Source organism: Musca vetustissima, unplaced genomic scaffold (assembly GCF_032173495.1).
Source record: "Musca vetustissima isolate MV318-11 ecotype Yass unplaced genomic scaffold, APGP_CSIRO_Mvet_v1 utg43279, whole genome shotgun sequence".
NCBI lineage: Eukaryota > Metazoa > Arthropoda > Insecta > Diptera > Muscidae > Musca > Musca vetustissima.
Genome location: NW_026876393.1, coordinates 37,967 through 54,564, shown reverse-complemented (window position 1 = coordinate 54,564; position 16,598 = coordinate 37,967). Strand labels below are relative to the sequence as shown.

The 16,598-nt window shown below is 36.0% G+C and overlaps 1 protein-coding gene across 1 annotated transcript in view; it reads right to left on the bottom strand.

The window, feature by feature from the left end:
• Window positions 1-15,100, bottom strand: part of LOC133320951 (uncharacterized) — a 78,964-nt gene extending 63,864 nt beyond the window's left edge. Inside the window, exon 1 of the mRNA XM_061530045.1 lies at window positions 15,034-15,100. Within this exon, the coding sequence (XP_061386029.1) occupies window positions 15,034-15,052 (19 nt within the window). The 5' untranslated portion in view covers window positions 15,053-15,100. The remainder of the gene's footprint in view (window positions 1-15,033) is intronic.
• Window positions 15,101-16,598: the final 1,498 nt, after the last annotated feature.

Genomic DNA, 16,598 nt, shown 5'->3' with positions numbered 1-16,598 from the left:
AACTGAACGATGCAACAGTGGCATGAGGGATAATATTTGGCATAATACCATATATATTTGGACCATATATATTTTGGGGATCGCCATGACATTCAGCATGGAGTAAGATTTCGGTAATGTTCGAAGTGGATAATATGGAAACTCGTTCTGATGGGGGTCAATCAAATGGACACAAATTTCAACCACTTAAGTTGGACGATGCGCAAGACATTTATAGAGAGGCTATATCGATCAAAATATAAGCCCATGCTCTGAAGAATTGAAAAGAATCCGGAATACCAGACTTCATCAGCGTTGGTTGGAAAATGGGATCCAAATACTATGTGGACATATATTGAAAATTATCTGAACTTTCTGAGTTATTTGTTAAATACTGCGTTCTCTATCGTAATTCCAACAGATGGACTGACAGACAGTCGACTTAATTGATATAGATTTTTATTCTGATCCAGAATATTTATACTTTATGTAGTCTTCGAAACACTGTTTACCAAACACCATGAGGTGGGAATCGGTCGATTTAGGCATTTCTTAAAAAAACTGCTGCCTATTTGGTTGGAAAATATGCCTGGGTCCATTATCAACCCAAAACTGGGGTCGGTCCTTTATACGGAGGTTATCTTAAAAAAACTGATGCTTTCCTCCTAAAAATATTTATTGGTTGAAAAATGGTTCGGCACTGTGTAATTGGGAGGACCTACATTGAAAATTATCTGCGCAAAAATTGTATACCCGTCCCCCAAGGAAACCGGAATGTCAGTCACTTCGTTTGCGCCTTAAACTTTAAAAATACAAATTTTTAGCACAATTTTGACCATTTTGTGGGGTAGGTACAAGACAGAGTTGACCGATATTCCCCATCTTCGAACTTGTACTAAGTTTGGAAGAAATATTACTCCCTGAAACAGATTTTGTCCAAAAAACATGGATCTAAATATATTTCGTTGAGGCACATTTTTTGCCGCATCAAACCATAAAAAAGATTTTTTTCAGTCTCCAAGAATCCGAAATGTCAACTTACAGTCCCTTTAAGTTAATTTGTTTGGAAGGGGTTGTTGTTTTGTGCTGATTTGAGTTCGACTCAGTTTCATACGAGGACATGGACTTGGCAGCTAAGTCTGAACAACTTGTTGAAGAGTCCTGGTATCCATAAATCTCCTTTCGCATACAGTCGGTAACATGACTTGTAACAGTAATGGGCAAGAGGTCGCCTAACACCCCAGCGTTAGGGACGTCATTTCAAGTGGCTATTGACCCAAGACGGGCGTCAATTTATTTTCGATGGTCTTGGTATCAGATGTATTCGATTCTATGACATTTATTTTTAATCCGGGAGGAGAGGTTGATCTTTAAATTAATATCTATCATATTGATGTATGGACTCGGATGTGATAATTAGACTAAAATGTATACAGGGACCTATGTCAGTAGTGCCATTATAACAACAGATTAGCAGACTTAGGTGTATATTTAAAAAAAGTTGATAGAGAAATTGAAAATTGTGGTGATGGGTACACTCAGTAAATGTGGACCTATATTTAAAATTGTTGATGAAGAGATTTAGTACAAAATAAGAACCCAAAGTATCAAATAAGAACCCAAAGTATCGTATCAAAACCTTCAAAATACTGAAAATTGGCGGGTGTCTTTATATAGGGACTACCAGAAAAAGTGGACGTATATTTATAATTTTTAGTAGAGAAATTTGGAAAAAATTCGGTTGAAAAACGCGCTCAAAAACCCCAAAATACAGAAAATTGGGAATTATCTTATTTGGGGGCTATGGCTAAATGTGCACCGATATAGCTCATCGTCGAACTTCACCCGCCTGCAGACAAAAGAAATATCTCAATTCGTCTAGAGACTAGAGTGATTACAACAGATGGACAATCAATTTTAAATCGTCTAAAATGTTATGCTGTTCAAGATCATATCTACTTTATAGGGTCGGAACTGATTATTTCGATGAGTTACAAACGGAAAACAAACTTAATATAGCCTCCATACTATGGTGGAGGTTATAAAAATTAATGCAGGAGTTTTGCCAAAACATGGATTTATATTAATCATTTTGAAAGGCCATATTTTGACATAGCTTCTATATATTTTAAGAATTTGTACGACCCCAGACGAATGACCAATCGAAGTGGCTACAATTTAGCTTCTGAGTTCTGATGGGTACAACAATTTATTCCCATAAAATATACACTATTGATTTATGCGTTGTCAAAAAAGTTCCTGTACAATTTTGGCTATTTTGACGCACCTAGTCGAAATTATGTTTCAAAGAGGATATATAAGTCATTGCAGACAAATTTTCAATGTAAATAGGCTTCACATGATTTTTTGTTTTGATATATATATCGCATATATGATTTCCAATCTAGTGATTTTTAATGACAACGTCATGGTGGACGTTTCGCACAAGTCGAATTAGCTAATTATACCATTCACCACACTGTGGTACAGGATATTATGTCAGGCAAAAGAAATCGAGATAGACCCAGGGTTTCTTTGGAGAATGTGCATAGAATATCTTTCTGAGTCGATATACGTATGCCCGTCCGTCCGTCCATTTTTGTTAAAAAGTACAGGTCGCATTTATTATACGATTTGGATGAAATTTGGCACAGTTCACTTATTTGGCCTAAGGACGAACCCTATTGAAGAAAAATTGGTTCAGATTTAGATATAGCTCCCATATATAGTTTCGTCCGAATTTATGTGAATGATGCATCAAACTCCCAATATTTTTCCAATTGATACAAAATTTTGCACAGAGTACTGAATCATATTCAGATTGATGTCTGCGAAGTTTTTTATTAATCGGCTCAGATTTAGATATAGCTCCTATATAGAGTTTCGTCCGATTTTATTGGGACAAAATTCTGCACAGAGTACTGAATTAGGTGCAGACTGATGTTTGCCAAGTTTTGTTAAAATCGGTTCAGAGTTAGACATTGCTCCCATATATAGTTTCGTCCAATTTTTTTTAATGATACACTAAACTCCCAATATTTGTCTGATTGAGAAAAATTTTGCATAGCGAATGCTATTGAGAAAAAAATGATGCGTGATAAGGTTTGTTGAAATCGTTTCAGATTTTTATATAGGTCTTATATATATTTTCGTTCGATTTTATGTAAATGGTGGTTACACGAAATTTGGCAGAGGGTATTAAATTGAATATAGTGATTACCAAAAACAAATGGTGTATGCAACGGTTACTCAATTAGGTACATGTGTTTGTATATAGCTCCCATCCATAATTTGACTCGATTTCATACACCACGAAACCAAGTCTGTCCGTTTGACATGCAATTTTTCATTGATTTCAGAATTGTATGTGTTTGGGTTTTTCAATTGGTTCAAATATTTATCTAGATAGCACGTTTAATATCGCCCGATTTAATCTCAATGGTCCTCCAAAGATTCTATGACCGTTCTATCCACAGGATATTGTAGATATTAACATGCCTTGCATGTACCCAAAGTGGTGAAGGGTATCATATAGTCGGTCCCGTCCGACTTTTGAACTTTCCTTACTGGTTTTTACTTGTTTATGTTCCTTTTTTCGATCAGAAGTAGTATATGAACCAATCGCAATATATTTCCTTTCCATATCACCTGAAACCTATAGATTTATGTACATTTATCTCTAGGTCAATGTCATATGTTTCTTTCTTTGTTCGACTATGACCAAAATGATTGATATTCACTTATTTGGACTACGGTTCAAAAAAATTAATTTTGCATGATTTTACAATTCATTAAGAATACAACATTTAAAAATACAAATATTTAACAATTTTTATGTGCCACCTTGTATACACATCTATGTTCATACGGGAATGTCAACGGATTATCTACATTTCAATGTACTTTCCATTCTAATTGGCATATAATTTCCATATAGAATATAATGTCTTCTAGCATTGAGATATCATTAATTGATGTTGCGTATAAATTCAACTACAGTGAAACCTTTTAAATGTGAACATTCCAAAAAAATCATAAAACTGTATGTTTCAAATACAAGATGCAAGTTATCATGTTCTACTGTTTGTCCCCCTTTTTAAAGAACTAACGATAGTGACGATATTGAAGTTATGCTGTCAATGCCACTCTGCATTTGTCTCAGTTGTGTTTTGGGGTTTGATAGGAAACACACATGGGACCGACATACAAATCTACCACAAACAAAAATCCCCAAAAGATACGCATTGAAAAATCAAATTTAATTAAATAATTGCAAAGTATTAGCATTTGTATGCGCCACTAGTCAATGCATATGTCATGACTCAGTTCTATCTATGTGTCCTCCCACATGCTGCATGACGACATTGTGTGCATGCAAATATGCGAATGATTGGAACATTGGAAGTTTTAAATAGTTTTCTATAGAAAATTAGTAAGGAAAAGACCAAAGTCGGACGGGCCAATTATATTCCTCTACACAACTTTGGCCGCATACAAGATATGCTTCTAAGATTTGAAATTGAAACCTACAGTAGAATATATAACGACTTTAAAAAAGCTTAGCAAATAAACCTCTCTGATGATTGTGTTTGTATGTGTACAATAGCCTGTTGCTCGGACAGACGTAGCATCTTGTGATAAAAAGTATAAAAATTGGTTAAATATAGTACATTGAAAAAACGGAGGAGCTTTGGCACCCTGTGGCTCAATTTTATTATCTCTCGTATATTTATGTGTGTCAGCCAACTGTTTGAGTCTTTGATCTATGTATAATGACATTTGTTGAGGAAAGTATGTCTTTTACGACCATACACAATGAACAAACATATACATAACATACATATTATTCGTATCTTCTAGGTAGCATATGGTATGACATTGTGGTCATATTTGTTCGTATCTTCAACAACGACATTTTTAATGCAGGCCATTTCAAATGACCAATGATTTATTGAAATGAAAATTAAAGTCATATTTAAATTTCGAAATTTAATACCAAATAGTCGGACTTACTTATGCAATAATTTGGAGAATTTTTCATGCTAAGAGATTTATACGTAAGGTAGATAATAATTTATCTTAATCATACATATGCACTGCAAGGAATATTACCTTCTCATACCTTTAGAATATAACCATTGTGCACGGAAGATTAATGTCTGTATAATTATTTCTTTTAGTGCAATTATAAAATCTCCTTTTGGTCCACATTTGTTTTTTTTTTCTTTGTTGCGAACTTTCCCATCCGTCTCACCCAGTGGGCTATTAAGTTAATATCGAACATTATGTTTTTAAATAAAATGGCCCTGAACAATCAGCCACTCCTCCTGTTCTCAACAAATTTGCAATGCATTGCATTCTGTGCTTACGGCCAATTAATTTCAATTAATGAAAACTGAAATGATTGCCAAGAAACGATAAAATCAATATCAAAAAATCGTTTAAACAATTTGCACAATTATGGCATTGGCTTGAGTTCGGTTCTTAATTGAGTAGAAATGCAACTGCGTACATCGAAAAAAGTAAGGAAAAATTTAACCTCTGGCAGACTTTCTATACAAAAAATCCAATATCGTACTGTCTTCACAAAAAAGTAAAAACGATGTTATGTTTGACCCTGCCGAACTTGTTATACCCTCCACCATGAGGATGACAATCAAAATTTCTAAAATTAATGGGGCTCCTAGTAGAAAACATGTTATGATAGTACATTGAATATACCACCGAAAACTACGTGGAAAAAAGATGATTGAAATTCTCAAGATAACTAATAGTGGCGTTACTGATATATGAGGCTATAATAAACAGTCAATGACAATACAAAATACCAAATTACAGCCAATATGGTTGAAAAATGTATTCAAAATCCCTAGAATACCGAATACTTGGGGGGTACAGTTATATGGGGTCTACCCCGAAAATTGGGTCAATATTATAATTTTCTGGTACAGATATGTTCTACACAATGAGAACCTAACATACCAAATTAAAGACAATTCAGTTGGAGAACGTGTTCAAAATCCCCAAAACACGGAGTATTGGGGAGTGCCGTTATATGGAGACTACTTGGGTCTATAATAATAATTCTTGGTACAATGGGACCAACGTTTATTCCTCAGTTTTATTGTCTATGGAGCCTCTCTTCAGCTCGATTATGGAACCTCTCTTCAGCTCGTTTATGGAGCTCGTCTATTGAGACTCCTTTCAGCTCGTCCACAGAAATTCCGCTCACATCGTCTGTAGAGGCTCCTTTCAGCTGGATAAGAAAGACATACATATTTAAAAACTCCTTGCTTCAGGTCGTCTATAGAAACAACCTTCATATCGTATATAGAGGCTCATACAAGAACTTCCTTCATATATAAAGTCCTTCTTTTGTTCGACTATAAAAACTTCGTGGTCATCAGGTGGTCTATGGAGGTTTCCTGCCTTCAGGTCATCTGTAGAGACTTCGTGCCATTCAGGTCCTCTATTCTGCTCATATAAAAAACTCCCGCCTTCAGCTCGTCTATAGAGAATACCAGCTGTTCGTCTACTGATATTCTCTGTAGTTCGTCTATAGAGAACCCCGGGCCTTCAGCTCCTCTGCAATGACTCATTGCCCTTTTGCTCTTCCACATAGACTCCCTGTCCTTCAGATTGCCTACAATTATTCCCTTCAACTCAACTCTATAGGTACACCTGCGACTCATCCCATCTAGGGATGGGTATCTTTCCAAATACCTTCTAGAGCTCTCCTGTATATGTAATAACTCTTCACTCTTCACTAGGTGAACGATTTATTACAGGTATTTTATTGAGCAAAGACCTTCTAGAGAACATAGAACCCCATCCAGAGGTTTTCTGCAGACGGAATATCTTCTTGAGATATCTTTATACAAAGATAGACAACAAATCTTCAATTGGTCGTATATAGCCAGAAAACATCCTAGTGGTCTTCTGTAGATAGAACACCTCCAAGAGATCTTCTATATACAGGAGACCTTCTTTTGGTTTGATAGAATATCTTCAAGAGAAAACAGACAAAAAACGTTCATAGGTCGTCTATGGAAAGAATACTTCATAGAGTTCTGTTATGGAGGGAAATGCCTTCTAGGGTTTTCTATGGACAAAATACCATCCAGAGCCCTTCACAAGGTGAATGATTTAGTATAGGTATTTTATTCAGAGAAGACATGACCCTCTAGAAGACTTCTATAGATAGCACACCGTCTAGTTCTGCAGACAGAATATCTTCTTTAGATCTCTTATAGACAGATGATCTATAAGAGGTTTCTTGAAACAAAATACCATCAATAACGCTTCGATAGACATGAAATCTTCAAGAGCGGTATTCTGAAGGCAGAAAACGTCCCAGCGTTCTTTTGTAGACAGAAGATCTCAAAGAGCTATTCTATTTACCTTTTTGATGTTTGATAGATAGAAGATCTTTAAGAGAAAAGAGACAAAACCCCTCTAGAGGTCGTCCATTGAAATAAAACTTCCTAGAGTTCTGATACGGAGGGGAAGACTTTCTAGAGTTTTTCTATTGACAGGAAGATCTTCCAGAGGTTTTCTATGAAAAGAAAACATTTTAGAGGGCTTCTATAGATAGTAAACCAAATTTTTATACTTAGTAGACCATCTATAAGTATATATAGGGTAACCTCCAGACGTCTTCTATGGTCCTTCCAGAGGACTTTTGTAGGCGAAATACATTCTAGAGATCTTCTGTATACAAAAGACCTTCTTGGGGTTTGATAGATAGGATATATTTGGATATATTGATAGATAGGTTATATTCAAGAGAAAACATGGAAATTATACTTCCTACAGTTTACTATGGCGGGAATGACCTTATAGAGTTTTTCTATGGACGGGAAGATCTTCCAGAGATTATCTATGAATAGAGGGCCTGTTAGAGGTCTTCTACAGATAGTAGACCTTTTTTAGATGGAGCCCCCTCCAGACGTCTTCTATAGGCCTTTCAGGTATTTTTTGTAGACGGAACACATTATACAGGCCTTCTGAATATAGAGGACTATATTGATGTTTCCTAATGACAAGTCCCCTCTCAATAAGTCAACAACTTCAAGGCGTCTAGAAGACCAAGAAATCTTCTATATATAATAGACCTTCTTGAGGTTTGGTATAAAGAAAATCTTCAAGAGAAAACAGAGAGAAAACTTCTAGTCGAAGGCCTTCTTAGGTTTATCTTTAGACGGGAAAACCTTCCAGAGGTTTTCTACGAAGAGAGGAGGTCTTTTATATATAGTAGTTTATAAATAGGGCAACCTCCAGACGCCTTCCAGAGGTATTATGTAGGGGGAATACATTCTAGGGTTCTTCTTTCTAGAAGTAGTCTATGGAAGACTACATAGATGTTTTATAATGACAAGCCCCCACTCAATAGAACTTCTTTAAGACAAAAACCACAAGGGTCTAGAAGACCTGCAATAGGTCTTTCACGTATGGAATACATTTTTAAATTTTTCTAAGACAATCTGCCAGAGGTTTTCTATTGACACAACACTTTCACGAGGTTTTCAATAGAGAAATTCCTGAAAGACTTCTTCAAAATATAGCAGATCTTTTAAGGAGTCTTCTGCGAAGGTCATATAAACACAAAAGCACTTCTATAGGTCTCTATCACAAAAACTAAACTTAAGTTCTACTGAGGACGCTTTTTTATCAATTGAATCCCAAAATTAATTCTGTCATTCCTTACTTCATAGGAATTGTATTACTAAATTCCATCCCTCCCCTCAAATGTTCCTAAGCTAACCCACCTATACAAAATGAAACTTTTAAAATGACTATTTAGAATTTAAATGCAACAACTGCAACAAACAACAATGACGAACTTCCACACCAAATGAAAATTGATGGAGGAAGAGAGAGAGCGAAGGACTGTGAAAAACTTTTAAGTTAATTTACTTTGTATTCGCATTAAAACGTTTGATGGAGCTAAGTAACAGCAAGTAAATCAGTAACTCCTGTAGCAGAGTTCTAAAGCAAACCTTAATGAATTCACTCCGTGTAGAATAGATGAGATGAGGAGGGAGAAGAAGCAGGAAAAAAAGAATATATGTATGAAGGATGTTGTTAAACTACAAAAACCTCTTAGTGCATATCAATGCAGGAAGTAAAGGGTTACAAAAAAAGTTTTAATAAGACAATTTCAAAAAGAAAATTCCATAAAGAGGTCTTTGAGGTATTGGAAAACCTATTGGTATAGTCCACCATACAACAGTATCGACGCATTTTCGGCATTTTGAAGGCTTAAGCCTCATTTTCCAATAGAAGGCCTGTAATTTGTTATTTCTGGTTCTTGTAGGATGAGAACATATTTGCAGTATATAGTTAAAGTTTTGATATTGTCTCCATAAAAGTTCCGTCGCTTTTTCGATATTTTCATGGTCATAGGCTCGTTTCTGCAACCAAAGTGCCCTAATTTGTCATTCCAGGGTCTTGGAGGGTGCAAAACTTCTTCGCAAAAATTTCCCACCTCATTTCATAATCGCAAACGCCATTTCAAAACAAAGTAGATGTAATTTTAAAAAACTTCTTCTCAAACAATATAGATATAGGTCAATGTTTTGACATAGGCCCCATGTAAATTTCGACATTTTCAAACCAACCGTTTTTGGGTATTTTTAAGAGCCGAACTTTGGAAGGCCTTTTTCTTATATTTGCGTTTCTGAAATCCAATGTTATACCCCATTCGACAATGGTGATGGCATTTCACTTCACCCCGTTAAAGCCAAAAACAGCAATACCAAGTTGCCCACAACAATGGGTTACGAGACATTTAACCAGATTTTGTGGTCACAACTAAAGTTGTACCAAACTTCAGGATGACTTGGGTTAAAATAAAACTACAAAAATAACAGAACTAAAATGCAACAGCGGCAGTGACCACCACCAGCAGCAGCAACAACAACAAGAAAACGCAGTAGTAGAGTAGCATTTGCAGAGTTCATCATCGAATTCACTATAACGTGAAGTTTCTGCTTCTTCTGCTCGGTTGTTGCTATTATTATTTTTTGTGTTTTGCTACCATAGTAGGTAACTATTTTTTGTTGTAGTTGTTGTTTTACAAAGCTTTTAACTTTGGAACTGCTGTTGCAACAATCACAGCTGAAGTTTTGTTTTGGTGCCACAGTTGTCTACGTCCTCGTCATCCAGTTCCAGTTGTTGTTGCTGCTACTGAACCTCGAGTTTGCTTAATTTGTCCACGTCTTCTGGGATTGTTTTTATGGAAACGTGGCAATGTCTGGTTAAATGGTTAACGAAGGCAGGTTGCCGGGAGAGGGGAGCAGGGAACTACTCTCATTAGCCCTTGACCATGCCTTTTACGTAAAGTACTAACAATTGCCACGGGCTTTACATTGTCATGTCATGCCTTAAAAGGGCACAACATTTGTTAATACATACCATGTTCTGCGGACTGTTCATCATGCCTTTTTTGGAGAGTTTTTTAAAAATTTAGTGAAAAAGGGAAATTGAAGTTTCACACAGACACATAGACACATAAGCATTTTAACAGAATAGTAAATTGAAAACACTTTCAATTTTTTGGTTAGGGGAAACTAAATGAAGTTTGGCATTAAAAAAAACTAAAACTTCCTCAGAAAACCTGAGGTTTGATTTTTTCTATAGAAAACTAATAGCCACTGTTGAACTGAAGTTTGAATTTTTCTTTTCCGTTTACAATGCCTCTAAATATTCACCGGAGACCACACAAAGTATATATATATATTCTTGATCAGAACAAAATTATATGTCTTTCCCTCTATTGAAATCACAGAAGAGATAGCAATATTTAAGATAGAGATGTGAAATTTTGCACAGATAATGTTAGTACTCTTAGAATGTTTAGTATTTAGTAAATGGGATATATCGATCCACGATTTGATGTAGCCCCCATATAACGGTACACCGCAATATTTGGTATTTTGGGAATTTTAGACACGTTTTTTAGCGAACTGGATGTAATTGGTACTATGGGTTCTTTTTGTATAACAGGGTTGCCCTCATATAAAGGTGCCCCCCAGCATACAGTATTTTTATGATACCATTCACCACCACATTATATATGGATTCTAACAGACGCCGATTCGAAACAACATAGACATGAAATTGAACGAACTTAAATATGTGATCTTTTTCTATAAGCATAGCCTTTCTGGAAGCTATGCAAAATTTCATTTCATTCAGGTAGATTTACAAACAAATTTATATTAATCGATTCAAAGCAAACTTGATACACGCTATATTTGAACAAAACACAATAACTTCATTCTAGTCTCAATTTGATACGTTATACAAAATTTCATGTCAATCGGACAAACAATTCATGTTTGGTGCACCAAAATCGGACGATAATATATATGGGAGCTATATTTAAATTTGAATCGATTTTCACGAAACTTGGCGCACAATATTCTGGACTCAATTTAGTACCCTCTGCAAAATTTCGTGCAAATCGAAAGAAATATAGGGACTTTTATGCACCATTTACATTAAATCGGAAAAAATATATATATGCGAGCAATATAAATCTGAACTGATTTTTAGGAAATATAGCTTACATCATTCTTAACTCAATTCAGTACGCCGTGCTAAAATTTATATGGGAGCTATATCCAAATCTGATCAGATTTTTACGAAACTTACACACATCTTCTAGGCTTAATTGAGGACTCTATGCCAAATTTCGTGCAAGTCGAATAAATATAGGGGTTTTAGAACACTATTTACATCAAATCGAAGGAAAATATATATGTGAGAGCTATATCTAAATCTGAACCGATTTTCGCGAAACTTAACACATATCATTGTAGACTTATTTCAGTACCCCCTGCCAAATTTCGTGCAAATCGAAAGATATATAGAGACTTTGGAAAACCATTTACATTAAATCGGGCGAAAATATATATGGGAGCTATATCTAAATCTGAACCGATTTGCACCAATTTTAAAAGAGTTCGTCCTTGGAACAAATATATGAGCTGTGCACAATTTCATCCAATTCGGATCATAAATGCGACCTGTACTTTGTTTACAATTTAACATAGACAGACAGACCTATGGACATGCAAAAATCGACGCACAAAGTGATTCTATGCATATTCTCAAAAGGAGCCATGTGTCTATATCGTTTCCTTTTGCCTGTTACAAACATATGCACAAAGACATAGTACCCTGTACCACAGTGTGGTGAAGAATATGATGACGACACTAAATAAGCAAGGAGCCCAACTGCTACACAAAATTCATGGAGGATATTGTGTCTAGGCAACGATAGATGGCATCTTCATCACATAAGATAGGTTACAGTAGACCAATTATCTTCTTAGCTCAAACTAAAAAATGACTAGAAAACTAGAAAAATTACTAATAGAGTAAAATAGCGAAGCTTTGTGAAAGCCCTATGATCCCAAGATGATTAACAGGAGACATCCAAGCCATATTTAACATACGCTTATGTAGACTGAAGATTTTATGTTCTATTAGTAAACTATAAAACACTACCCTTAATTGTTCTTAATCACACAATGTGAATCTGAGGAGGGGTAGACCACGGACTAGGTTTTGATATTTAGTGTTAGATGGAGTTTTGACGGCGTCTGAGTATAAAATATATATTAGGATTGTTGGCAGAGGTTTTTCTGTTATAACTACTCGGCCGACGTTTATTGCACGTAGGTTGGAGTTAGATTAACCACGATGGAGGTGAATAGTTCGTAGGTTGGAGCCAGTTGGAAGAACCGTGAAGGCAGTTTGACAAAGCGGCATACCGATGAACGGTCACAACAGAAGCTCCATGAAAGGTAACGTCATCCGGAGGTTGGCGACAGCCAGATGAACAACTACTTTCTGACGTTTCCACGACAGAGGGGTTTACGATCCGAAACGGCCCGAGACTTACATGGCCAACGTCTGTCATCTCAGCCTGTTGTGTAAAAGCAATAGGACTGTTACAACAACAACAACTACTTTCTGCTTCAGCCGAGGCCTCGTTTTTCAAATCCACTCGACTAGACAGGAAACTTCAACTGACTACGTCCACAGCTAACGACTCGTTTTTCAACCCCACTTGGCTCTACATCCATCTACAGATAACTTCCACGATATATCCTGCTGGTGTCTATCTCATATTAAATTTTCATCCGAATAATATTTATTAATATAGACTGTTGACGTTAGGAGTTGGTTGTCAACACTGGCACTACACATGATTCTTTTATTATAACTAGGAGACCTTCTGACAGTTAGGTTTAAACCTCCGATTTTAAATTAATTTTAATGAACATTAAAATTTTATTGCAATCTCGATCATGTAGCTCATCTCGAAAGAGAAATTAATAAAAGCATTTACATGAATGATCCTTTACCCTAAAAAGGCATATAACTCAAAAATTCAGCTTGAGCCCGGCTGGGATTTGAACCCTAGTTCCCATAGCATCTGTTGATTGTTGTTCGGCGCCTTAGCGTTCAAAGTCACCTCCTTATCTTCATAAGGTTGCACAATATGCAGTTGTATACCACTGAAGAAAAATATTGTAGTCTGTATGTTGTGATGCCAATGTCCAAACCTTGACACGATTGAATTTAATTCGTAGATGCAATTTCGCAACAATATTCGACATAAATACAACTTATCAAGTAATGACATTTGTAAGCCACATTGTCCAATATGCCTGATGAGCCGCTTAACCAACGGCGAAAAGCGTCGCATAATGATTTTTCTTTTCATTGCAACTTCGATCATGTAGCTCATCTCGAAAAAACTAGCGTCCAGTACAAAATTTATTGTCGATGGTCGTCACCTGAATTTTTCCCTTCCGCGAACATGCTAGTGTTAATATTTATATTCTCTCTCCTTATGATAAAAATCATTGTAGAACGGATAACATTCCTTCTCTGTTTTAGGTTTGTATCCACTGCGATATGTGGCGAATTCTTTGAATATAAAACTTTTTGATTAGGAACATATATTTTCTTTCTGGTTTAAATCTTCGATATCTTCGCTAATCATGCATTCCTTTCTGTCTCGGAAATCAAATTGCTAAAACGTTTGATATTTACCAGCAATTGGCTGCTTTGCCAAACAAGAATCCCCTATCGACAAAAAACCTACCAATTATTGCGACAATGTTTGACGATAATTATGTTGAAGTACGGCAACCACTCTTCGCGGTTCTGGTCTAGCCTGGTAGCCGACCCTGCTGTCTGTCGCATCATTTATTGACCTTTTCGTTGGTCATTTAACGCACAGAATCGAATGATTGTGGAATTCCATTGGCCACTGGCTGCTGGCGTCCAAATGAATTCAAAGATTTTGTGCAAACAACAAATTTTTGTGTGAATGTTTGCCATTGAGGCGTCATCTAAATTAACGAAAAACCCCAATTTGTTGTTTGCATTTCTTCGGTTAGTCCGGGCAAATGTTTAATTTGCAAATTTGTTGTATGCATTGCATGGCGGTGGACCCAACCAACCAACATTCATCATCAGACTGATGATGGATTTTTTTTGCTGGTCCATTTTTCATAGAACAAAAAAAAGTCGGAAATAAACGCCTGAAAAAAGAAATCTTTTAGCACACAGACTTGAATGTGTTTTGCCACATTAATTAACAAACAATTGCGAATGCATCTAAGTCATGGCGTTATTGGCAAGCAAACACCTCTCCTCCCTCAAAGAGGGAGAGAATTCTATGTCAATGACTTGATTGAAACGGCCTTAATTTTAAGTACAACGCACCCACGAAGTTTTGCAACGTCACATTTAGATGTTTCAGTAGGGAGATTGTAAAACTTTGAATGCAGTTTTCTCCCCTTTGCAGAAATATTTTCTTCTTAAGAAAATCGTTTTTTGACTTCTACTTTTCATTGTTGTGTACAAATAATTATATTGAAAATTTTAAGAATTAGGACAAAAGGGAGAAATATTTGCTGTGCTTACGTTATGGGGCAATGCGTAACTTATTTGTATATGTCAATTAAAGTACTCGAAAAAAATTGAGGTATAAAATATTTATTTATATTAGGATAACTTAACACTTACCGGCAATTGTTAATGCCATATCGGAAAATGTGGAGTAGAATTTGGTTGAAGTATACCGTTTATTGTGCCTTGTGCACTGTGCAATTGGTCCCAAAGCCATTGTCGTTGTTAGAATCAAGGGATCGCTAGTTGGGGTTTCAGTTTATTTTATTTATCTGCAAAAAAATAAAAGAAGAACGAAATAATTAATTTTAATTTATAATATTTATTCAGCCGTATTCACATAATCGGAAGTAAAGTTCGATTTTCAGTGGAGAAGAAAAATTCTGTTAATGTTGTTTTCTAATATTACAAATTAAACAAAGACACCAGCCAGTTCATAAACTTCATGTAGTCAATGTTTCTAGTCAACGATAGATGGCAGACCCATCACCTAAGACAGTCTACAAAAGACCAATCATCTGCTTAGTTGGAATAAAAACCAGTGAGCCGAGCAGTAACTTTCTGCTTATCTGTATTCTGAGCCTGGACAATATATCACGATATTTACAGCCTCTTGACCGATTATAAGTCAACAGCTCCACTAACCTAACTTCATATAAAATTTCAAAGCGATCAGGGAAACATTTCCGCCCTGTAGTTTGGCAAGAGTAATTTTAAACAATATCGGAACACATAGACACCTTTAAACAGGAGGAAATATATACGCACCAGAATACACATTTTGTAATATTTTACACACAAGTCTGGGTACATGTGACATGCTATATATGGGACAATATTCATGAAAAGTCACGCAGTCAGTCTATGGTCAGACCCCTCTCTCTGTGATGTTTGAGTCATAATTGTGGTTCTAGAGCGATCAGAAAAACAGACAAAAATAAAGTTGATGTCCGGCGCCTTAGCGTTCAAAGTCACCTCCTTATCTTCCTAAGGTTGCACAATGTGCAGTTGCATACCATTGAAGAAAAACATTGTAGTCTGTATGGAAAAAAAAGTCCGTCACTACAAGAAAAATCTGCTCTGAAAAGGAATGTTCGGGTCTGATGTCAAATGTCCGAACATTGACACGGTTGAATTTAATTCGTAGATGCAATTTCGCAGCTATAGTCGACATAAATACAACTAATCAAGTAAAGACATTTGTAAGCCACATTGCCCAATATGCCTGATGAGCCGCTTAACCAACGGCGAAACGCGTTGCATAGTGGTGGGAATGTAATATCTCTCTGGCTTTCCTTTTCATTGCAACTCCGATCATGTAGCTCATCTCGAACGAGAAATTAATAAAAAATAAAGTTTTTGGTCCATTTCATCCCATAAATATTAACGTATCATTACCAAAAACAATAGGGGTCTTTTTTGGTCAGACCCCATCCGACATGCAATTCTAAGGTAAACGTAAATAAAACAAATATAATACATTTTTATACCCTCTACCCTATGAGGGTGGTTTTTCCGACCCTATAAATTCTTGATCTGCGTAAAAATTTATAGCGATTTACATATGTCTGTTGTAATCACTCTAGCCTCTAAATTTAATTGAGGCCGATCGCCAAAATCCTGCATAGAGTTGTCTTTTGGCTGCAGGCAGGTCAAGTTCGAAGATGGACTATATGGTCCAC